This window comes from Phascolarctos cinereus, unplaced genomic scaffold, assembly GCF_003287225.1.
Source record: "Phascolarctos cinereus isolate Bilbo 61053 unplaced genomic scaffold, phaCin_HiC Scaffold_2;HRSCAF=192, whole genome shotgun sequence".
In the NCBI taxonomy this organism is placed as follows: domain Eukaryota; kingdom Metazoa; phylum Chordata; class Mammalia; order Diprotodontia; family Phascolarctidae; genus Phascolarctos; species Phascolarctos cinereus.
The window spans coordinates 306,673,211-306,699,020 of NW_027555625.1; the positions used below are offsets into that span (position 1 = coordinate 306,673,211).

General features: G+C 38.5%; 1 protein-coding gene across 1 annotated transcript in view; it reads left to right on the plus strand.

Annotated features, from left to right (window-relative positions):
- The window catches only part of BRINP1 (BMP/retinoic acid inducible neural specific 1), a 180,207-nt gene that overhangs the window by 103,211 nt on the left and 51,186 nt on the right, over window positions 1–25,810 (plus strand). Inside the window, exons 3-5 of the mRNA XM_020990601.2 lie at window positions 4,453–4,643; window positions 14,091–14,260; window positions 17,614–17,719. Coding sequence (XP_020846260.1) covers window positions 4,453–4,643; window positions 14,091–14,260; window positions 17,614–17,719 — 467 coding nt within the window. The remainder of the gene's footprint in view (window positions 1–4,452; window positions 4,644–14,090; window positions 14,261–17,613; window positions 17,720–25,810) is intronic.

Genomic DNA, 25,810 nt, shown 5'->3' on the forward strand with positions numbered 1-25,810 from the left:
CCTACTCCTTCCCCTTTGTCCTAATGAACCCCATTGGAAGGAGAAAGTAATTGTCAGTTATTTTCCTAGCCTGCAGCTTAGGCCATTCCCTTGATTGGCGGCCCAGCCTTCTTTGCTTGTCTCTGGGAGGACTCTGAATGTCAGGCAATAGCTTGTGGGAAAGTCTGTAGTTGTTTTCTAGGAATTAATTATTCTTGCTTTGGGGAGGTTGCACAGATGGCAGGCCTTGCTGCTGTTGGCTGGTGAACTGTAGGAAGTGAGTGTTGAAGCAACTATTGTCAAAGCTGTCAACTGTCTTCTCGCTCTTGAGTTACTCATCCACAATCTGAGTGTTCCCCTGTCAGATGAGGGGCAGCAATGCAGACCTCTCACTGTGTAATGCTATTTTGTAACTCTCTAGCATCATATAGTGACAAAGCATTTTTCATATACATTTTTGTTGACATTCAGAACAGCCAAGTGAGGGAGATTGGGCAAAGATTTTGATTTCTACTTTATAAATGATGAAGCTGAGACCCTGAAAGGGGAAATGACTTGCTCCATGCCACAGTCAGCATCTAGAAACTAATATTCAATAGCTTCCATCTATATTAGGCTCTCCTTTGTTACTGGCTTCATATGATGATCAAATGACATCAGAACTGTGAATGCATTTTTAACATAAAGCATTATACAAATACAAGTTATCATTAGGAATATTTTTTATTAATGATAATAAAAACAACAAGTACCATTCAAGACAGTGAGTAATATGAAGCAAACATGTCATACAAATAATAAAATCATATAGGATTTCAGAGGAGTGAAATTATTTGTCTTTGGAGATTAGTGAAGGTTTCATGCAGGAGGCAAGATTTGAGCTGAACCTTGAATGATGGATTTGATTTAGATAGGTTGAGGAAAGATTTAGATGAAGATCACACATTCCGAGGCTTAGAGACAACTTTCGTTTTCTACTGTATTCAGGAAAGGTTTCCCTTCAACCAGGAAGGGCTCCTTTCCAGCAATAGATTACAAGAATATATTCCTGACCTTATTTCCCACCTTCACTCTCCCTTCCTGCCCCTTCCTCTATTTCTCTCAGCTGTCTCATGGTGGGGGAAGGGAAGAAGAGAAAGAGACAGAGAGACAAACAGAAAGAGACACAAGCTACAGATGGAGAAACAGAGCCAGATGTAGATAGGGGAGATGGGAACAGACAGAGACAGTGACACAAAGACAGGCACAGAGGCACAGAAACAAATTGAGACAAAGTGAGGCTGAGAGACCAAGAAAGAGAAAGAGAAATAGAAAGACAGCCAGAGATGCCAAATAGCAAGAGAGACAGAGGAAGAGACAGACACAAATGCAGAGATGGACTCTTTTTTAAACTTAAACCTTGTCTCTTATTATTCTTCAAATTTGACTTAGTAGAATTTCTAGTTGTCTGCTTCTGCCAGGAAGCTCTGAGAATGGATCTCAGGCAAGCCAGAACACTGAGCTCCTTCTTGAGGGGCAGAGGTTGTTCATGGGGAGAAGGGAGAAAGTCATTTAAAGAAAACTAGAAAATGCTCAATTTCTATTTAGTGTGAGGTTACATATTCTCCCTCTCCTATTTCTGAGCCTCATTGGGCACAGATGTTTTCTGATTGCCAGCATTCATGAGGGATTAATGTTCGGAGAAATATGGGCATTTAAGGATCTGGTTCCAATGTGCTTTCCATCCATTTCTCCCACTACTCCTATTCACTCACACTGAATTAGCCAAGCTTGGATGACTTGACATTCCCTGAATGCACTCCTTGCGTTCTCATTTCTGTGCCTGTATTCATGTCATTACCTGTGCCTTGAATGTCCTCCCTGGTCCACCATCCCTACCTGTTGAAATCTTAATCTTCTTTCAAGGCTCATTTCTAATGTCACCACATTCATAAAGTCTTCCACACAGTCATAAGGCATCCTTCCCCACACCCATGAGTTATAAGCAATTTCTTTTTATATCTTGTACTTTTATAATCTACTTTGTAGGATATTTATATTTGTCCTTTGTTTCTGTCCCCCATCCTCTACTATAAATAGGTAGAAAACTCCTTGAATTATAATGACTTATTCATAGAATCACAGAATAATTTGAAATAATTTGAAAAAAAATCATCTAGCCCATACTTTCATTTTCCAAAGGATCAATCCAAGGAACAGGAAAGGGAAATGACTTACCCAAGATTATACATCTAGTCACAGTCAGAACCAGAGTTGAAGCACATTTTCTTGAGTTCAAACTCCACATTCTTTCTGTTACACATTGTGACCTCGTCCTTCAATCACCCACACTGCCAAATAGAAGGCCAGAGTATACAGGGTGCTCAGTAAGTGACAAATGGTTGAAACATTATTGAGAACAAAAGAACTAAAAGGAAGGGTCAGAAATATCAACATATGCCTGAATGATTCTAGGTCTGGGATCTATTGGTTTGAGCCCAAGGCCCAAAGCTCTACCCCTCATCACTCTAGAAGACTGGAATAAAACACTCAGATTTTCATCTTCATAGCCTATATGTTGTTTTTCTTTCCCAAAATCAACCACAGCTTTTCTGTCAAAGGGCTTTGAGATCTGTGGATCCAAATAAAATATTAACCTGTCAGGTACTTAGAAAATAGATTTTTAGATTATGGAAGGCTATAGAACCATAGATATTTTCTAGTCTATCCCATTCATTTTACACAGGAGGAAATTGAAGCTTAGAATTAAGTGACTTGCTGAAGGACACATATTATATCATTATTGTTATAATTTCCTTTGAATCTTGTCTTTGTCCAGGAGTATTGGTTGAGCTTGGAGATGGAGAGTAGAATAGGATCAGAAAAACAACATGTAAGACAGAGTCACTTTAGGAATGTGTGTGTGTGAATGTGTGTGCATGTGTATTACAATACAGCTATGCAGAGATAATAATAGCAGCAATATTTTTAATATACAGAAAATAAAGGAATTATGAAGCATAGTCCAGTGGCAAAATTTTAGAATGTGTGTGATTAGAGGGATTTCTAGTGAATATCCAGGATCACAGTTTAAGAGAGCTAGAGGGGAACTAAGAGGTCACTTAATGTAGTCCATCGTCTTCATTTTACAGATGAAAAACTTGAATCCTAGAGAGATAAAGGGACTTACTTAAGGTCATACAAGTAGACAGCATTTGAACCTAAGTTTTCCAACTTCATATATCCTTCTAACTTAGTCTTAAAACTCTGTTGCCACAGGAAGCAAATGATCATCACAAAAAGCCAGAGTTGCTTTCTTAAGAACAAGACATGCCAGACTAACCATATTTCATCTTTTTACAGGATTAGTAAGCTGGTAGGGAAGTGGATTATTGTAGATATGGTTTATCTAGGTTTAATCTAACCTGGTGACAAAGTCATTAATGTTATTAAGCTATTAAGCAATTATAGAAATATGAGCTAGGAGAGGTTAAGTTAGATGGATTTGGATTCAATGTCAACTTGGAAATATATCTCTAGTATAATGCCCCAGGGATCTGTGTTTGGCTCTGTGGTGTTTAACATTTTTATTAATGACCTAAACAAAAATAATAATAGGATATTTATCAAATATTTCAATGGCGCAAAGCTAGAAGGAATAGCTTACACATTGGATGACATAATCAGCATGCAAAAGATCTTGATAGATAAGAAATTTGGCCTGAATTTAATAAGATGCTGTTTAATAGAGACCAATGTAAGGTTTTAAAGTTGAATTTTAAAAGCCAACCTCACCTGAAAAAAAGAGCTGGAAGCTTTCATTGTCTGCAGGTTCAACATCAGCCAATATTTTTGGTTCATCAGTGGTATGATATAGCAGGGAAAAAAATCCAATAAAATCTCAGGTTGCATTAAATGAGAGATAGAAATATTAACTCTAGTATACCAGTCCCTAGTCAGACTGTAACCAGCCTATTGTGTTCATTTCTGAGTACCACATTTCAAAAAAGGACATTAATAAGGTAGAGATCATGTAATTGAAGATGAAAGGATAGGGAAGCCGCTGAAGAATCAGATGAAGAACTTGAACTGAAATAAGTGGGGATGTTTAAACCAGAGAATATAATAGCTGGGAAACAAAAGCTATCTTCAAGTTTTTGAAGAGAAATTAGGCTTGTTCTGTTTGACCCCAGAGGGCAGAACAAGGCGCAATGGAAAGAAGATACAGAAAGGAAATTTATTCATGATGGAATGATCAACTTCTTAATATTTAGAACTTCTCCAAAAGTGGAATTCATTGATGAGAGAGCTGGTAGCTTTCCTCTTACTAGACATCATCTAGTAAAGTCTTAATGTCTACTTTTGGGGGATACCATAGAAGATATTTTTCTTCAGCTATTAACTGGATTACACTGCTTCTGAAGTCCCCTCCAATTTAAATTCTGTCTCTGTAACCCATCTGCTATTTTTCTGTCCTTATTACCAAACATACAGGGAGTTTGCCCGTTGGAAGGTGAGGAATACAGCCATTGAGCGGCGAGATCTGCTCCGTAATCCAGTGCCCCTCATGCCTGAGTTTCAGAGAAGCATCCGACTCCTGGGCAGGAGACCCACAACTCAGCAATTCATTGATACCATCATCAAAAAGTACGGCACCCACATCCTCATCTCTGCCACTTTGGGAGGTAGGTTGGTGGTTGACTGGGTTCAGTTCTGGCCTTAATCTAAGTCCAGAAAGTAGGGGATCAATGGGATATTTTGGGACCTCTTGGAAGAGACAGTTCAGAATGTCCCATCTGGTGATTAACAATACAAAATGGTGAGTAGTTAAATGACCTAACCTGAAAATGTAGACCCATGGGACATGAATTAGTTCAGTTTAGTCTTTTGTCATCTATTTTTGAAGACAACAGCTTAGACTCATAGAATGTTAAAGTGGGAAGAAACCTTATAACATAGGCTTGTTAGGACTTAGAATACAAAACATTAGAACATAGAAAGTTAGAAGAGACCTAGAAATATAGAATGTTAGAACATAGGCCTTAAATTGTTGGAGATGAAAGGTAACTTAAAGACTATAAATAAGAAAAAAGAGGTTCAAAGAATAAAAGTAACTTATGGCATGTCATATGGTAAAGTCGTGAGGAGTTCCTTTCATAAAATTAGCTCCTATTCATTTTACCAAAGTATTAAAATTGGTGTGTATGTGTGGGAGGAAGTCTGGGAAAAAGAATGTTTGCTCTCCTCTCACAATTCTAGCACACAACTATGTGCTACGTTGTATTTTGGGAAGAGGGAACAGAGTATGAGAGGAGGAGAATAGTGAGTGATTAGATTTGTAAAGTAGGTTGAGACTATATCATGAGGGTCTTTGAATGCCAGGATAAGGACTTTGGAAGTTAGTGAATCCCTTTTGGATGGGCTTTATGATTTGCAGAATGTTTTATATACATTATCTCATAAGCTTATAGGACTATGGGATTTGAATGTAAAAGGGAGTTTGGAAATCACTAAGTCTTATCTTTTCATTTTGCACATGAAAAGACAGAAGCCTAGAAAGGGAAAATGACATATCCATGGTCACAGAATGATTTAGTAGAAAAGTCAAAATTAAAATCTAAGTTTCTTGTCTAGTTCAGGACTTTTTTCATGATTACAAAATAAAGGGATTTTGAGTTGGAAGGATCATTAGAGTTAGCTAGTCCAAATTCCTCTCATTGTACATATGATGAAATCGAGACTTGACTTTCATTTGTTGAGGTATGCAGTGCAGAAATTAATCTGTCCATTTTAGAGATAAGGAAAATTAGGTTCAGAGAGGGTAATTGACATGTACAAGGTCATCCACTGAGTTAGTGGAAGAGCCAGATCTCAAGCCCAAGTCTTCTGACTTCAAGTCCATTGTTCTTTACTTTATCTTGTGGCTCATGATGGAAAGTTTTGTTGTGGTGCATAGAATACTGACCTGGATTACTTCAAGTATGGCTTTGCCACTTGTGAGAGTCACATCTCCCAGACTCAGTTGCTTTATCTTTAAAATGGGAAATAATACATGGAGCAAATTTCACAGGACTGTTGTAGGGAAAGCTTTTTCTTTTTTATTGTAAAGCAATATAAAAATGTGAGCTATCATTACCCCCAAGAACAGAAATAAATATGTAGGAGGCACAATTTCTCTGACAATGATGTATTCCTCCCACCTCAGGTTTGCTTCAGCTCATCATTGAAATCTTAAGATGTCAGTGGGCAAATTGAATTTCCCCATTGGAAGTTATTTTCCTCCCATGTCCCTAGAAATTCCAAGTAATGAAGACCTTTTGCAGTGAAATATATTTTTAATTTCAGTGAGGCAAAGTGGTGAATTATTCACAGTGCCTTGTTCTGCTTCTGTTCTTACAGCACAACATTTTAAAATATGCAAAGCTTTATGGTGAGAGCCAATGTTGGACAATGAGACTTAAGTGCACACTCAGTTCATAGGGGGAGGGATGGAGGATCACAGGGTCATAGACTTAGATTTGGATGAGATGACACCAAAGGAGAAATGGGAAATAGGAAGAAGGAAAGAAAGTAGTCTCAGAGTTGGAAAGAGAAAAGAAGAGGGCAGGAAGGAGGACAATCGAAAAATTCTTATATTTTATTGGATCTGTCACTTTATCGAGACATCTTTTGATGTAGTGGGATACAGTGGTGAACCTGGAGTCAGGAAGAACTGAGTTCAAATCCAGTCTCAGATACTTACTAGATTTGTGACCCTGGATATTTCACTTAACCTCTATTTGCCTCAGTTTTCTCAACTGTAAAATAGAGATAATAACAGCACCTATCTCACAGAATTGTTGTAAGGATCAAAAGAGATAATATTTATGAAAAATCACTTAGCATAGTACCTGACATATAGTAGGTGCTATATAAATGTTTATTCCCTTCCCTTTGTCTCCCCCTTATTGGTATGTGTCTTCCCAGTACTGTAGCACATATTGGAACTCATCCAAGTCCTCTTATTCTGTTGGAAATTTTGTCTATGTCCTTAGCAATGGCACTGTGGTGTTGTGGACAGAACACTTGGAATTATAGAACCTAAGTTTGACTTGACTGTACCACTTATTATCTGTGTGGCCTTGGAAAGGTCACTTTATCTCAATGGGCCTCAGTTTCCTTATCTATAAAATGCAGGGGTTTAACTAGATGACCACTAATTTTTTCCTGCTCCAAATTCTTGTATAAGATCTGGCCAAAATGCTGGGAGCTTCCTTCTGGCTCTTTCAGTGTTCATGGATAGCCATACCACACTTGGGTTGTCCATATGTGATCCTTTATTGCCACAATGTGACCAAGTTGTCTCTTTGATGGGACTTACATGTCCTTGTTGCTGTCTTCTGCACTGTTTCTGCACAAGGCATTCTTGGTAACACAGAACAATTGGCATGTAGTCACCATGTACTTTTACATTTCCCTTGGGTCACTTGCAAATTTAACTCTTCTAAAATTTAAGTAATTCATACATCAAACATGTAGAGCCTTCTAGGAGAGAGCTGGTACTAAAATAAGAGCACTCATATTGATTAGAGAAAAATAGAACATTAAAGCTGAACATCAGTAGTAACAGCCTAATAACCACCACCAGCAGCAGCAGCACCATCATCATCATCATCATCATCATCATCATCATCTTCATCAATAGCAGAGTAGTAATTTATCCTAGGATTGGTTCTATTTGGATTATGTTGAAAAAAGATCAGAATAATATTAATAAAGTAACAACAATGTATACATACACACATATGTTATCCCATATATATTTAAACTATAATAGCTTGAAGAATATGTTACAAATTATAAAAAAAGTTTGAAAGTTTAATTATTTAAATTTCTTTTTACTTATTTACTTATTTTTTACTTATTTAGTTTTAAATAATATATATATTTTTTAATTTTAATGAGATGAGACACTCTGTTATCACTGCTATCCAACAGCTTCTGAATGACATTTTTTCAGAATAGTGGATTGGTAGAGTAGGTCTTCTTGCTTGGACACCTCAACAACCAGATCTATCCAAAGGAACTAATGAAAAGAAATGCAGGGGAAGGTGGCCTAGCAATTCCAGATCTTAAATTGTATGATAAAGCAGCAATCATCAAAACTTCTTGGTACTGGCTAAGAAATAGGGAGATGGATCAGTGGAATAGGTTAAATATGCAAGACACAGTAGTCAATGACTATAGTAATCTATTATTTGATAAACCCAAAGACCCCAGCTTCTGGGATAAGAACCCACTCTTTGAAAAAAACTGCTGGGAAAACTGGAAAAGAGTATGGCAGAAACTAGGCATAGACCCAAATCTCACACCATATACCAAAATAAAGTCAAAATGGGTTCAGGACTTAGATATAAAGGCTGATACCATAAGTAAACTGGGAGAACAAGGAATAGTTTATCTATCAGATCTATGGAGAACAGAAGAATTCATGACCAAACAGGAGATAGAGAACATTATGAAAAGCAAAATGGATCATTTTGATTACATGAAATTGAAAAGTTTTTGCACAAACAAAGCCAATGCAACTAAGATTAGAAGGAAGGTAGAAAATTGGGAAAGAATTTTTACAACCAGTCTCTCGAATAAAGGCCTCATTTCTAAAATATATACAGAATTAAGACAAATTTATAAGAATACAAGCCATTCCCCAATTGATAAATGGTCAAAAGATATGAACAGACAGTTCTCAGATGAAGAAATTAAAGCCATCTATAGTCATATGAAAAGATACTCTAAATCATTATTGATTAGAGAAATGCAAATCAAAACAACTCTGAGGTATCACATCATACCTATCAGATTGGCCAACATGACAAAACAGGAAAATAATAAATGTTGGAGAAGATGTGGGAAAACTGGAACACTAATACATTGTCGGTGGAGTTGTGAAATGATCCAACCATTTTGGAGAACAATTTGAAACTATGCCCCAAGGGCTACAAAAATGTGCATACCCTTTGATCCGACAACAGCACTTCTAGGGTTATATCCCAAAGAGAACATACAAATGGGAAAAGGACCCACATGCACAAACATATTCATAGCAGCTCTTTTTGTGGTGGGAAAGAATTGGAAATTGAGAGGATGCCCATCAATTGGGGAATGGATGAGCAAGTTGTGGTATATGAATGTAATGGAATACTAATGTGCTATAACAAATGACGAACAGGCTGACTTCAGAAAAACCTGGAAAGACTTATATGGTCTGAGTGAAGTGAGCAGAACCAAGAGGACTTTGTACACCATAACAGCCATGTTATACAATGACTAAGATTGTTAAACTGAACTCTTCTCAGCATTTTGAGGATCTAAGACTTCTCCAGAGGCCTCGGAATTGAAAATGCTGCCCATGTCCAAAGAAAGAACTATGGAAGTTGAATCGTTATCACTTATTTTTACCTTCTGTTGAGTTTTGTTTCATCTTTCTGATGGTTCCTCCTATTAGTTTTAATTTTTACTTACAACTTCACTAATGTGAAAATATGTTTAATGGGTATGTAAATGTAAAGCACCATCTTGTGCACCATCTTGGGGAGTGTGGGGGGGAAAAAGGGGGAGAAATATTTTCAACTCAAAAGCATATGGAAGTGATTGTTGATAAATCAAAATAAATTAATAAAATTTTAAAAATTAACCAGATCTATCTCCATTAGATTTTCTTTTTCTTATGAGGGTCCATCAAAACTGTCATGTAGGCATCAAAACTTTCTTCTCTGGATGATTTTAAGGCCAGTAATAGGAACATAGTCCTGTCAGTTACTGAGAAACAGCTGGTGATGAAAATTTTTACAAAGTTAGAAAATCAACTAGAGTGATGTATTGCACAAACTTTTCATTATATTGAATTTGAATAAGAAACTTATCTTCAAAAAAATTAATAAGTAATCTCTCAAATGTTCTTTTTGCAAGGATATAGCATTTATACCTATGAAGTTATTAATCCTTAAAACTACACTAAGACTTTAGAATGCTCCAAATGTCTCTATTATGTATTTTTGTATGTACTTTTATATGTACACATTGTCTTCTCCATAAAAATGTAAACTCCTTGTGAAAAATGATTGTTTCATTCTTTTTATTTGGATTCCCTTTGCCTGGTTGGCACATAGTAGGTGCTTTGCAGCTTATGGATAGATTCATTGGTTGAATAACAAAAACATCTCCCATTTCTAGGTTGTTTAAAATGAACATAGCCCTTTCCTCTGGACAACCCTGCCCCATACAGCCCCTGTGAGGTGAAACCTCAGAACATAATTTATCAGAGATGAGAAGGACCATAGAGATCATTTAGGCAAACTCCCTCACTTTTACTGGTGAGGTTTTTGAGGGTGATACCCAAGATCATCCAGAGGAAGGCAGTACAGCTGGAATAAGAGCCTGTTTAGCTCTCTCTTTCCCATAGTTTGGAGTCGCTCCTTGCTTTTTCTCATTCCTTGTCTCATAGTGGCTCTCATTTCCCTAACCTCTCTGAAGACCCTGCCTTTGGAAAACAGAGCAGCACAGGAGCTCAGGAGAGCTGCTATGTGTAAGCTTTCATTAGAATCCCCATGTTCATCAGCCCTCCCCTTGGCTGAGGAGAAAAGAGGAGGACACTGTGGGGAAGGACAGAGAGATGCAGGCAGCCCTGCCATCTCTAACCCACATCTGTAAGCAATGAATGGCTTACTATTAATCTGGGTGTAAAGCAGTCAGACTCCCCTCAAGCCAGTGACTCCTCTTTGCCCCCAGACCTTAGCAGAGCCATTCACACCCTTGTTGGGAAGTGGAGCGGGCAGGGAGCTTGGTACAAAGTCACTTGGAGGCCGTGAAAGCTCAGGAAGGGAATCTGTGAAGCAGTGACGTAATTTGTAGGAATACCCAAAAGGGAAGACAACTTTGAACAGAACATCATCTTAATAAACAGGAAATCAAGTCTTAATAACGCAGCAAGAAGCCTATTAACCCCTCCTGATCTAAGCTCAGCTTCTAACAGCTCCAAGTCCAGAGGGAACCCTGGTTCCCTGCCAGCTTCCCCTCTTCCCTTGCCTTCCTCCACCACCCTCGCAACTTCCTTTTCCTAATCCTGACTTTCTAGTCATTAGTTATAGTAATTAAACTTCCAATGTCTATAGTGCTTGAAAGTGTTTTCCTCACAAGAATCATGTAATCTATAAAGTACAAGGAGTGATTGATGTCACTATTTTAAATAAAGATGTCATGCCAGGTGAGTTATAAGTTTCCTTACAGCTCTGAATCTATAGTCCTGTGGACATTCCATGAAACAACAATAATAGTTGACATTTACATAGCACTTCATATATTACCTCATTTGAGACTCACTGTAAGCCTATGACATAGGTCTTAAAAAGTCTTCATTTTACGAATGAGGATACTGAGGCTTAGGTGAACTGATTTGTTCAAAGTCATATAGCTAGTAGCATCATACAGCCTTATCATACCATCAAAACCACTCTTTACAAAGTTACCAATGATTTCTTAATTGTTAAATCCACCATTTTTTTCTCGATTCTCATTCTCCTCAATTTGTCACATTTGACACTTTTGATCTCCCTCTCCTCTTTGATACTCTCTTCTCTCTGGGTTTTCAGGACACCACCCTCTCCTGGTTGTCCTCCTACCTATTGAAATGCTCCTTTTTAATTGTCTTTACTGGATTCTCATTCAGATCCCTCCCTCTAACCATAGGTGTTCCATAGAGTTCTGCCTTGGGCCATCTTTTCCTTTACTTATATATTATTTCATTTGGTGATCTCATCAGCTCCCTTGAATTTGATTTATCATCTCTATGCTGATGATATTCAAATCTAGTTATCCTGGCCTCACCTCCTCACTATCTTTCTCATATTCTCCCCAATCCAATCTGTTGCCAAGTCCTATTGATTTGATCTTTGTAATTTCTTTCAAATATGCCCCTTTATCTCCCCTGATGCTGCAATCACTCTGGTGCAGATCCTCATCACATCACACCTGGACTGTTTCAGTAGCCTGTTGGTGTTCCTGCCTACCTCAAGTCTTTCCCCACCCCAATCCATCCTCCATTTAACCACCAAAGTGATTTTCATGACGTGCAGGTCTGACTGTAAACTGGTTTAATAAACTCTAGTGGCTTATCACCTCTACAATTAAATACAAAATCCAGTTTGGCCATCAAAACTCTTCATAACCTAGCCTCCTCTTATCTTTCCAGTCTTCTTACACCTGTGTGGGACAGAGACCACTACTCAAAATCAAGACAAAGACTTAGATACCTTGAAAGCAGAAAGGGGTTTATTGCTTTCTCATGAGAAAGGGTACCTCCCCTCACCACACTAATGGCTCCAGCCAGGGAGTACAAGTTGGTTATAGAAAGTAAGGCATAACGCGAGTTCCTCCTCCCTCACCTCCTACCCCCTTATCCCATTGACTGGGCTTCAGGGGTCACAATCTATTCACAGAAATCTTCCTCAGCAACAGAAAGGTGGGAAGTTTTGCAAGGGTAACCAGTTTAGGTTGGGGGTAAGGCTATTCTTCTATGTGCTTTAAAAAAAAAACAGGGTCTGAAGGGGTGGGGTTTGACAAGGTCAGAAGGAAGTGTGTTTCAAAAATACAACTAACATGTGAATAACTAGGTACATACAAGATATATACAGTACAGCCATATGTTTATTGTAGAATCTTCTGATGAGATCACCTAGTCAGCTAGTCCCCAAGGGCTGTAACCTTGGGGAGGTGCCTGCGTTTTTGTGAGTGTGGCCTAGATGTGTAACTATCAAGAAAGACTGAGAAGGAACAGTCTGATAGGTAGTAGGAGAACCAGGAGAGAATAGTGTCTCCACAACCCACATCTACAACAGGTGCCTTCAATTTCTCTCCTCTCACTCTCTTCCTAACCTCTTACTATCTGGCTTCTGACCTTCTCATTTAACTGAGACAGCTCTTTCCAAATGACCAGTGATCTCCTAATTACTGCCCTTTGTGAGAACTATTAATAAGGACTATTAACCCTTTAAGGAGGCTTCACTTCTGAGAGATCACTTCTCACACACCTTACTCTCCATGATATACTCTTCAGTCCGGTGGTATTGATGTTCCACAAATAAAACACTCCTCTCAGCTCTAGGCATTTTCTCTGGTTGTCTGCCATGCCTGGAATACTTTTACCTTCTCATATCTGCCTACTGGCTTCCTTGACTTCCTTTAAGTCCCAACTGAAATCCAGTCCTCTACAGGAGGTCTTTTCCAACCTTTTTTTTAATTGTAGTGCCTCCTCTCTCTTAATAATTTCCTACATATTCTTTATATAGTTTGTTTGTAGATATTTGTTTGCTTGTTGTCTCCCTTATCAGAATGTGAGCTCCTTGAGGGCTGGGCCTATCTGTTGCCTTTTTTTTTAATCCCTTGTGATTAGCACAACTCTTGGTACATAGTAGGTGCTTAGTAAATATTTATTGACTGACAAACTAGAAAATGTCAAAGAACATTTAGACTACTTGCTATGTACATGGCCCCAAGACTAGGTCCTGAAAGGGAGACAAAGATAGATAACTTGACTAATGTCACACAGTCAATCTGGAATCTTTAAGAGAAACATAGAAGTGGGTGAGATATTAGATCATAGATTCATAGACCTAGAGTAGGAAGGAATCTCAGGGTCCATCTAGCCCAAATAACTTATTTTACAAAAGAAGAAACTGAGAGAAAAAAAAGAGAAGAAGTTCAGCTAAGGCCATATAAAGTGAGTTGCATGGCAGGAACGCAAATTCAACTTATCTGATTCTAGGGCCTGTGTTTTCTCCATTTCTCCCTACTTATTTGACTCATACAAGTCATAGGATATTGTAGTTTAAAAAAAAACTTAGAGATTATCCCAAGGTCACCTGCTTATTGGTCCATGGTCTGAAAAGTTTTCCTTTTAAAAGTACTTCAGGACACAGCTCTCGAATTCTGCTCTTGAGTTTCAAGAGAAAATACAGGAATAAGTTGGAGAAAAGTCACTGGTTACTAAGCGGCTTATTAAGTGAAACAAGATGGACAGGTAAAAGTGACTGGAAATATCCCCAAATTAGGGAGCCTTTCAAATCATGTAATTTTTTCTGGTTTTCCCCCCACAGGAGAGGAGGCCTTGACCATGTACATGGACAAAAGCCGCCTCGACAGGAAGTCAGGGAATGCTACCCAAAGCGTGGAGGCTCTGCACCAGCTCGCGTCCTCTTACTTTGTTGACCGTGACGGCACAATGAGGAGACTCCATGAGATTCAGATCTCCACTGGGGCAATCAAGGTATGACTTGGGGCATCTCCCAGAGAGAGGGAGCATAGGATAGACATACAAGGCAAGGATGAGTGGATCTTCCAAAGCACCATAGACCTTCAGGGCTGGATGGGGAGATTATTACAAAATAGCACATGGAATGTTAGAGCTAGAAAGGTCTTTAGAACAAACAATACTAGAGCTGGAAGGGAACATAGAATATAGAATTCTAGAACATAAAACTTTGAATGTTAGATCTAAAACATAGCAAGAATAGACCCTACAACATAGCATACTATAAGATAGAAAGGGAACTCAGAAAGAGCTTGTGTAAGGTCACATAATAAGTTTGTGGACTATCTAGGACCAGAATCTAGATCACTGGATTCATATTCTAATACTCCTTAAGGATGAAATGGATCTAGTTGGGACTAACCCAAATTGCTCAGGACCTGGTTAGTACCATAGACTACTATGATAGGGGGATGGACAATGATACACAATGATGTAATGTTTCATATTTAGCAAGTCATCTTTCTCCCAACTTTCCTGTGATATAGGTGGTACAAAGATTATTACATATGCTTTATAACTGAGCCCCAAAGATATGAAATTACTTTCCCATAATCATAGGTCTATAAAGTATTAAGAGTTAGGACTCAAATATAAGACTTTTCATAACATATAAACACCATAACCATCATTAGAATACTGCTCTTCATAGGAAATGTGTTTCTGTTGTAAAATGCATTTCTGAATTCAGGGAGGTCATTTTTGAAGTGAACTATATGGTTAGTATTTTTGTCAACCAAAGCCCTCTTCTGTCATGCAAAAAATGCATTACTTGGTGAGTGTAGTTTTTATGTATACGAAGTTTCTCATATGTGAAAATGTATTCTGATATATACATATGTTTACATGTGGAAGCACATGTACAAACATGCATATATCATACATGCATGCATATGCATGTTGTCCTTTGTTTTTCTCCATCATTATATTATTGATTTTTCACTGAATGATTTCCAGATATTGGAAGACTTTTCAAAGATATTGAGGGAGTAGGGACCAGGGTGACAGATGCAGGTAGGCAAATGGAAAAAGTAAATCCTCAAGATTCGCAAAGGTAAAATGTGTGTGTGAGTAGAAGAGAGTTCATAGATTATTCATAAAATCTAGACCTGAAAGGAACTTTAGAGATTGAGTCTTTCTCCTGTTCTTGAAGATGAGCTCAAGTTCATAGAGGGTGAGTGGCATACCCAGACACATAAAAGGAAAAAGAAGCAATGCCATGTTTGGGACCTAGGTCATGCCACTTCAAATGCTGTTCTCTCTTTGTAACCTATGGATACCTTATGGATATACTAAGCAAGAGAAAGAGAGAAAAAAGAGAAAGAGAAGAGAGGGGAGGGAAGAGAAAGGGAAGGGAAGGAAGGAAAAAGAAGGAGAAGAGAGGAGTGGAGAGCAGAGGAGGGGAAAGGAGGGAACACAAGAGGAGGGGAGAGGGCAGGAGAAGAAGAGAGTAGAGAAACAAATAGGCCAGAAAAGGGGCCTATTTCTCTGATACTCATAAACCCAGATTTGGGGAGGGGAAGGTTCCCATTGTTAAAGAATTCACTACCAAATGTGGGATCTGTATGAAGTTCTCACTGTGTGAGAATTCTGAAAGAGCTGGTTTTTTCCATGACTATGAAACGGCTCCCTGACCACGTCTCTTTTCTTGCCCTCCCTCCCCACACTTCCCCCACTGCACATCCTCACTATGGGATGCTGAATTGAGATATTGAAGCTCTGACAGCTGATAATCCTCACTGGTGCATCTGGGAAGGAAAAGCTTACTACTTTCAGGGTTTCCTGGGCAATTACATGTAGGAAGCCTCAGTGGAGAATCCATTTATCTCTGCAACACTTTTTTTTTGTATTTTTTTTCCCTTGTCTCTTGCCACCACTTGAAGGCATTGCCACCTGTAACTATTTATTATTCCAGTTTGGGTCTTTGACCTGAGGACTCACATAGTATAGCTATATGCAATTCGAGTCTCAGAACATGGATTTAAATCTTTACTCTACTACTTACTCCCTTGTGTGACCTTGAGCAACCTCAGCTTTTCTAACTCTGTTTCCTCATTGGTAAAATGGGAATGAGGAGTGGGTAAGATGATATTTAAGGCCCCTTGAAGTTCTTGGCCTTTGCCTCTGTGATGCCCTGTAAAAAAATATTGACTTTATTAGGTTCAGTTCTGGATGCACCACCACAAAGCATAGGAACCTAACAGATTCTGTGAGATTGTATATTGTAATTATATGATTTTTTTGTCACCACTTTTATTCATATAGTGATTTGTTACTCTTTCTTTATTATTATTCTTTACAATTACCCTTTGAAGCAATAAAAAAGTATTTATCAGTATTCCTATTTTATAGAAAAGGAAAAGAAGGCCTAGAAGGTGAGTGATTTGTCTAGTATCACATACTGAGGTGGCAACGGAAATAATACTGGCACCACTTTTAGCCTGTGGTAGACCAAAACAAACATACAAAAGACAACTATCCAAAGGATTCCCACATGTATAGGATTATAGCACTTATAGTGGAAGACCTCTTACAAAGGAAGTCTTCAATCTCCAGTCAAGAAATCTTTCCATTGTAAAACATTAAGGAGAATGGGAACTAGAAGAAATAAAGGAATAGTGTTTAGAGAGGGGAAAAGTTTAATGTTCCTTCTGATAACTCAACTGATAATCCCACCAAATCCAACTGTTTATCTTATGGTGATTAAGCACCCTTTATTTGCAAGGTTTTGTTAAGTGTTCAGGATATAAATACAAAAACAGCACCTTTCCCATAAGAAGCTCACATTCAAATGGCGAATGGAGGGAGAGAAAAATTAAGGGGTCCTTTTTTTTTAGATCTGTGTTTGGTAGCAGAGGGGGAAGTAACTGGAGAGGGGAAAGTGAATATTATAAATTAAGAGAGTGCGTAGTTATTGATGTGCCATGATTTGGTATCTCTACTCAAAATATGTCCCTTCCCATGTCATGAGACCTAAAATTCCATTATTGGTTCTCCAGTCCTTTGGATCTTGATAGTGTGAGGGTCTATCATAGATATCCTCTGGCCCAAGAATGCCACTATCTACAAGAGCAGAAAACTTTTGAGCTTTTATCAGTTGCATATGGATAGGGATTAGGTGACAGAAGGAAAAGAGTATAGGATTGGGACGTGATATGTGAACTGGATATAGAGTAGGAAAAAGAAGGTGCTGAGTTTGAGTGAGAAGCCATCAAAGATTAATCCTTCCTACCCTGTCACTTGACAAAGGCTGACTCTATGCTTGCTCCCTGAGAGTAACCCCATAATGTTGTTCTTGGTTACTGTACTAGGTAACAGAAACCCGCACTGGTCCTCTGGGCTGCAACAGCTATGACAATCTGGACTCTGTGAGTTCTGTCCTTCTACAAAGCACGGAGAGCAAACTCCACCTCCAAGGTAAGAAAGTGGGATATGGGAAACAGAGTGAGTTGGGACACAAAGGTGGTTACTAGGGGTAGAATGGATAATGAAGAAGCTGAGGTAGAGAAGAAAGACTATGGGAAAGGAGAGGAAGAAAAAAAAGGACAGACTAGGAAGAGAAGTGATAATGCCAGAGGAGAGGGAAGATAGGCAAGAGAGAGAAAAAAGATAAAGAGAAAAAGAGAAGGTGATGTGACAAAGAAATACTAGAAAGAAAAGGGAGAGAGGAACAAGGGAGAGAGAATCAGTAAGAGGAAGAAAAGAAGAGAAGAGAGATAAAAAGAGGGTAGAGGGAGAGAGAAAGATGGAAACTAAGAGCATGGAAATCAAGTAAGAGTTATGAAAATGTGATTTAAAAAAATTTAACATACAGTACATGAAATTCGTGGTTATTAATTATTTTCTGACAGAAAGTATGGGAATGTGAGCTTTATCTGATTATTTTGATGAAAATGTCCAAATGGTGTTATTTATAGATGACTCAGACCTAATATATATTAAAATTTCATAACATATCATCTGGATTTTTCTCTATTATTGTTTTTGATTTTCAATGTGTTTTGACAGATGTTATTTGAATTCCAAGAAATATAGGGTATTTTATAGAGCTTTGGTTCTGTATGCTATTTCCCTCTATGTTTTATTTTTTCTTTCATTTCATTTGCTAATCATTCCTATGCATATTTTCTCTATCAAATTATATCTGGGCTTTGACAAGACTGAGCAGCCGACAGGTATGACCTTCTCCCAAAGTGCAGGATAAGGATGTCTCAGAATGTCAGTGGGAGGAAAATTGGCCTTAGATTTGCAAAGCAGATCTGAGCATTGATTGATGTGACTTTGATGTTCTGATATCTTGGTAACTCTTTGTGCTCCCATTCCTGCTAGAGAAGACAGTGGATAAGGAACAATCAGCCCCATTGCTTCATAATAATGGGGACAGCAAGAAAGAAGGCCATGAGGGTAGCTGACTGGGGGAAAAAAATCTATGAATAAGACTCTCTGAAAGAGACTGGGGCCTAGTAAGTCATGCCTTGGCTTAGCTCCTTGAGGAACCCTCAGAGAAGTGATATTAAGTAGGAAGGATAAATAAGAAGAAAAATAGACAATATGTAACTTTATCTTATAACTTTTTGAATCCCTGTCCTGTCTTTTCTGTCTCAGCAATATCCCTTTCATTGTCTCTATCCTCTCTATTTATTGCCCCCACCCTAGCTCAGGTATGTATCATCTCTCCCCTAGACTATTACTATAGTTTCCTGTTTACTCTTCTTGACTTGAATATTTCTTTCATTTCAACTTCTGCTGAACAGGCTACCAGAGAAACACACAGCTCTGATTATATCTCCCTCATCTTCAACACCTGTCAAGTGTTTCATATTGCAAAACAAATAAATTCCAAACTCATTAGGCTGGCATATAACACTCTGTATAGCATGGCTCAATCCTACCTTTCCATCCTTTTCTCATACTAATAATGTCTTATATACTCTGTTGTTCCTGACAAACTGATTATATATCATATTCCAAATATACCTCAAGTTTTCCTACCTCTTTTGCTCTGCTCATGCCACAATTTGCTGGGATGTCCAACATGCCTTCTTGTAATATCCAACTGTAACAACAATACTTTATATCCTTGAAGACCTTGCTCTCCGTGAAGCATTCTTTGATCCTCTTAGCCAATGATGACCACTCTCTCCTCTGAATTCATTGCTTATATTTTTTTAATGTACTCATGGTGTTCTATTTTACATTATATTTATGTACTTTCCTTATATCTTCTACTGGATTGTAAATTCCTGGAGGACAAGAGCTTACTTATCTTTGTACCTTCTTTAGCACCAAGTATAATGATATGTACATAATGAGCTATTCCTAAATGTTTTTGAATGGCATCCCTATAATATCTATGACACTGTAACTGCCAAATTAAAGTTGTTGTGATGGTTGTTGTTGTTGATGTTCATGATGATGATGATGATGATGATGATGATGATGATTTACCACTATTGATGACTATGATGGGCAGCAATGGCCGATAGTTTCTCTAATGAACATCCATCCTGCAATCATCCGTAAAATGGAAGCCAAGGGAGGAATAGAAGCAAGAAAGATGAAAAGAGAATGAGTTGAGGAAAATAAAGTGACAGTGGGGTTGGGGAAACATTGAACATGAAAACAATAAAGGGAAGTTAGTAGTTAGAGCAGCTGTGGCAGCAGCAGTAGTAATAATAATAGTTATACAATAATAATTCTGTATTTTTACACATCTCTCTAAGAAACCCAATAGGTCTTCTATGGTCATCATGTAATTGAATCTTGTATCAATCTGAGAAGGGAGGCAAAGGGCAGATATTATATTCCTTATCATACTTTTGGGGAAATTGACACATAGAGAGATGAAGGTTTTGTCTGGGTGTGGGGAAGATCTATGAATGCAACACAGATCTCATTTTTTTGAAAGGAAAAAAAGACAGATGGCAAATGTAGAAACTAAACAAAGTTGGAATATAGGAGGGAAAAATGAATCCAGACTGGGAGTTAGGAAACCTGGGTTCTTTTTCTAGCTTTACCAGTAATGAAGTTTGTGGCATTGGGCAAGTTCCATCCCCTAATTCAGTTTCCTCATCTTTGTGCTAAGTACTTTCATTTTGGCAACTTGTAGAATTCTTTCCAGCTCTTCCATTCTATAACATTTGACATTCTAAGATCCAGTCCAACTCTTAACAGTGTATGTCCTACGGTCCCTTTCAATTGTACTGATTCAAGAATTTAAGGAAATTGGGACAAAAGATCCAACTGAAAAGAAAAGAACCATAAGCAGGATAGAAGGAATATGAGGAAGATAGAAATATAAACTAGTAGAGCTGAAAGGGACCTTGCTATACCATAAAATCTATATCCCCACCTCCAGGCAATACCTCACTCAAACTGCCTGGTCAGATGAAGGTCTATTATGTTTTCAGAAATGTCTAGAGAAAAGTGATTTCACAGCCCCCTTCCATAATGCATCTCAGAATTTTACAATCTTCTTCAGCATGGAGTTCTTCTTTAGGTCCAACTCTATTTTTTTTTTAATTCAAAATGCATTTCTTCAGGCTTCTGTCATAGTTTAGTAGAAAGAACTATGATCTTGGGTGGGTGTCAAAAGTGTCTGTGTGTTTGTGTGTCCAGGGAGGAAAGTCAGGGTTCTTGGTTTCTAGTCCTGACTTTGCCACTCACTGACTTTGAGCCAATCATGGCCTGCAAAGAGCTGGAAAGGACCTTAGGTATACTCCAAGGGTGGGGAACCTGTGGCCTCAGGGCAACAGATGGCCATCTAGGTCCTCAAATATGGCTCCTTGACTGAGTTCAAGTTTTACAGAACAAATCCTTTTATTAAGAGTTTGTTTTGTGAAGTTTGGATTCAGTCAAAGGGCCTCCCTTGAGGACTTAGAGGCCATGGGTTCCCCATCCCTGATTTCTAGTACATCTCCCTTATAATATTTAACACATAGGTAATATACATACAACACAAAGTCACTTTGCTCAGTAAAGTTAAATACTCCCTTCTCCCTCTGGGCCTTAGGTTATTCATCTGTGAAAATGAGGGAGTTGTGCTAGATAATCTTCAAGGACTCTTCTAGTTTTAAAACTGATTCAAATTCCTATGAGAAACCTTCCCTTCAACCCAATTGTTTTATTCTGTATCTACTTCTTACCCCTTGAAACTTTGTACATTAGGCACACACACACACACACACACACACACACACACACACACAGCTTACTATTCCTGCTTAACAAAATCAAATCCATCTTCGAGTCTCAGTTCAAATCTTAATTACTCTGGGAAGTTTTCTCTGAGTACCTCTGCCCACAGAGATATTGCCTTCAAATATCCTCCAGCTCTTGTTGTTTGTACTACCCATTTGATGCTAGATCTTTATCTTTGTGTGTGTGTGTGTGTGTGTGTGTGTGTCTGTCTGTCTGTCTGTCTGTCTGTCTATCTATCTCCCCTGGTTAGAAGGCAGGGATCAAGCCTTACATATATTTCTATCTGACCTCAGTCCCACGTAGTGCAGCATACAGGCTAAGAGCTCACTAAACATAAACAACTTGTTGGATTAAAAGTACAATTGGATTGATATACCAGATTGTGTCCAGAGGTGAGTGCTGCTTGGCCCTCTTGGGTGGAGAGGGGCTAAAAGCGAGTTTGAAAAAGTCATGTCATTCTCCTTTCCATGGTTTCCTGGAAACAGCACTGGGTTTGGAGTCAGAGAAACTGTGCTCAATTCCTGGCTCTTTTACTTGCTAGCTGTGTGATCACTGGTAAATTATTTTACCTTCCTGGGCATCAGTTTCCTCACTGTAAAATTCATTCAATTCGTTAAACAAACATTTATTAAAATTTTGCTTTGTGCAAGTGCTCAGCACTGGAGATGTAAAGACCAAAAAGAAACAGTTTCTGTCCTCCCAGGACCTCTGTTCAGTCTAAAGAGGGATGGAGTGATGTAGCAAATCCACAAGTATATATCAACAGGATATACAAAGCACTACAAAGTAATTTCAAGATTCAGAAGGGCCTGGTGTAGCTCAACTGAGCTGAACTTTGAAAGAAACCAGGGATTCTTGGAAGTGGCAGAGAAAGGCAATTCCCTCCAGGCATGGGGGTCATCTGGAGGATTAGCCACACTTCTGGAGTCCTTGGCCCATGTGTCTGCCATAAGAAGTCTCTCCTCATTGCAGTTTATTCTCCCTTCAGCTGTCAAAGCAATCTTCTATCTGACCACATCCTCTACCCAGTGAAGTCCAGTGGCTTCGTGTCACTTTTGAAATCATTTATGAATTACTCTATTTGGCATTCAAAGCTCTCCCCTCCAACTTCCCAGTTTTCTTATACCTCACTCATCATGCTATACTCTTCTATCTAATGATTATGACCTCTCTATTGTTCTTCTCACAAGAAACTCATTTCCTGGCACTGGACATTTTCTCTGGCTGTTCCCCATGCCTGAGATGATTTCCCTCTTCATCTCCACCTCCTGACTTCCCTGGCTTTCTTCAAGTCTACAAGAAGCCTTTCTCAATCTCCCTTGATGGCAATGTCATCCCTCTATAAATTATCTCCAATTTATTCTTTATATAGCTTGTTTGTGCATGTTATCTCCCCCATTGCAGCATGAGTTCCTGGAGGAGAGGGACTATCTCTTTCCTTTTCATACCCAGCACTTAACACTGTTCTTGGCATATAATAGCTACTAAATAAATGTTTGTTGATTGACTGACTGTCATACTAGAAGAGAATGATGAAGCTCTGAGCCAAGTTGGTATATAAGAGGGTAACAATACAATGAAAGTAGTGACCCCAGAAAGAAGTTCACATGTGATTGTGTAGCTGGAGGTCTACATTCAAGGAACCTGGAAAGGGAAGGATTAACCCCCGAAAAGTCTTGTCTTAATAAAGCAAGTGACTTTTAATAGTATTCCTTATGTTATCTTTTCAATCTGGAGGATGGCTTTCTGAATAATTTTGACAAATCTTTTCTTTCATCTTTAGTCTTTTAGCCAGATCTCATTAAGAACAAGTAACAAACCTGCAGGTAATGGATTGTGACTGAGGCTCCCTTCATCTGATCAGCATTGGAGCAGGAGGCACTGACAAGAGTCCATGTTTCTGTCTTCGTGTGGCTCTGGCTGGGAGGCCTGCTCAATATACTAGCAACGTCTTCATGACAAAGGAAATTGCTGACTTCCAACCAGCCAGCTGCATCCAAATATTGGTTTTGTTTTATGAGCCAAGAGCCTTGTATTTCCTATAATACATCTAGCCTGTAGAGAAGAGAGAGAGGTCCCAGGAAGGTGGGGAAGCTTGGAGATTTAAATTGATAAAACAGAAATAATTTGCATAGTGGAGGGGGAATTGTATTGACCTGGAAGCCTGTAGACCTGGATTCTTATCTTAGCCCCCTGTGTCTGTGTGTGCAAAAGACTTATTCATCTGTAAGACAATGGGGTTGGACTAGATTAGGGGCTCTTCTTGACTTTTTTGTGTCAGGAACCCCTTTGGCAGTGTGATGAAGCCAATGAACCCCTTCTAGGATTATACACACACACACACACACACACACACACACACGTGTGTGTATGTATATGCATATATAGACATGTATATACAAATACATATTCATATATACACACACATATATACGTATACATACATATATGTTTATATACACACACACATGCACACATGCACACACACACATGCACACACACACATGCACACACACACACACACACACACTGAATTAAATACTACATTCCAGTTAGAGATTAATAAAAATGAAGATTTATCTTTTTTCTTCCCCATGAAAGGGCCCCAGGTTAAGAATCTCTGGATTCGGTGATAATAATAGCTAGCATTTATATAGTACTTCAAGGTTTACAAAGCGCTGTACATGTTATCTCGTTTGATCCTCAAAACAGGTCTGAAAGTTAGTGCTATTATTAGCCTCATTTTTTAGATGAGGAAATGGAGGCTGAGAAAGGTTAAATGACTTGCTTGGTGTCACATAGCTAGTGACTAAATCCAACACTCTTTCTGCTGGGTCACCCAGCTGTCTCAGTGATAACCAAAGATGATCATAGATTTAGAGCTGGAAGACAGCTGAGAGAAGTCAGCTCTTACAACATCCTCATTTTACACTTGACAAAAATGTGGCATGGAGGGCTAAATAACTTACCCAAGTTGCACAGGTAATAAGTGGCAGGGCAGGATTTAAGTCTTTGTCCAGTGACTTTGCCACTGAATAACTGATCTCTTAAGATCTTAACCATTTTAAAATTCTGTGACTATTACATTCTATGTTCTAGATTCTTCTAAAATGTTATGTTTTAAGGTCTCTTCTAGATTTGATGTTTCATATTCTGAGGTCCCTTCTATCTCTAGTTTCCTGAATTGTTTCCTCTAGTACTCTATGGTTTATGGTTCCTTTTAGATTTTACATTCTATGATTTTTAGGATCTGGATGAAAGAGGAAATCTTTGGGTTCAAGATCTGGCTAGTCTTGATTAAGGAAAGAATAATGTGAAATCAAACACACAGTTATGAGGTGCCCCTCTCCAAAAAGGGTATGAATTATTGATCCAACTAGGAGAATAAATAATACCTTATCTCTTTTACCAAGCAGGCTATGAGTGCCATAGACACACATAGATAGTTCTAGGTGCTATTATGCCACTGATAGGCAGAAGGAAGGGAGTGGATCCCAGCGATGTGTCAGTTTTCAGAGATTAAAGCCTAGGCAGCCTGCTATGAAAAGTTATGGGAATATATAAAGAAGTATTGTGGAAAAACAAACAACAACAACAAAACAAAAAACAGTGACCTGTCAATGAAGAGATCTGGATTCTAGTCTCAGCTCTGCAACTATTTATATGACTGTGGTTAAGGCTGGATATTTAGATCTGGGAATAATTTGTATACAGACAAGAATTGAATTGATAAGAGCTGATGATATCACCAAGAGAGATAGTATAGAAGAGAAGAGAGCCTCTGACAGACCCTTGGAATATATTTATAGATAGTAGAGGTACCATGGATACCTTTTCTGGAAGGCCAGAAAAGGAGGACAAAAAAAAGTAGTGAGAAAGGTGGGAGGAGAACCAAATGGGAACAGTGTCACAAAAACCAAGAGAAGAGAGAGTATACAGAAGGTAGAAGGTGATCAACATTGCCAGATGATATATAGATAGATCAGAAAGAAAAATCACTGAGAAAAAGGGAGGATTTTGATGAAGAATAGAATTAAGGGTCAGAAGACAGAGAAAAAGATGAAGTGATAAAATATGATCAGAGAAAGGAACTTCATAAATATAGAGGTGGCACACAATTTCATTAGCCCCAGAATATTTTTACTCCTTAAAGTCACCATCGTCATTCAAGTTAACCTTATCTCTCCAGCATGTTGGGTAGAGAAGACAGAGGATCACACACCTAGGATATGCTGACATCCTGAACCCTTTCCTTGAAATGCTTAGCAGACCCCAAAGAATCCTCTTTAGCCACTGAATGGCCATTGA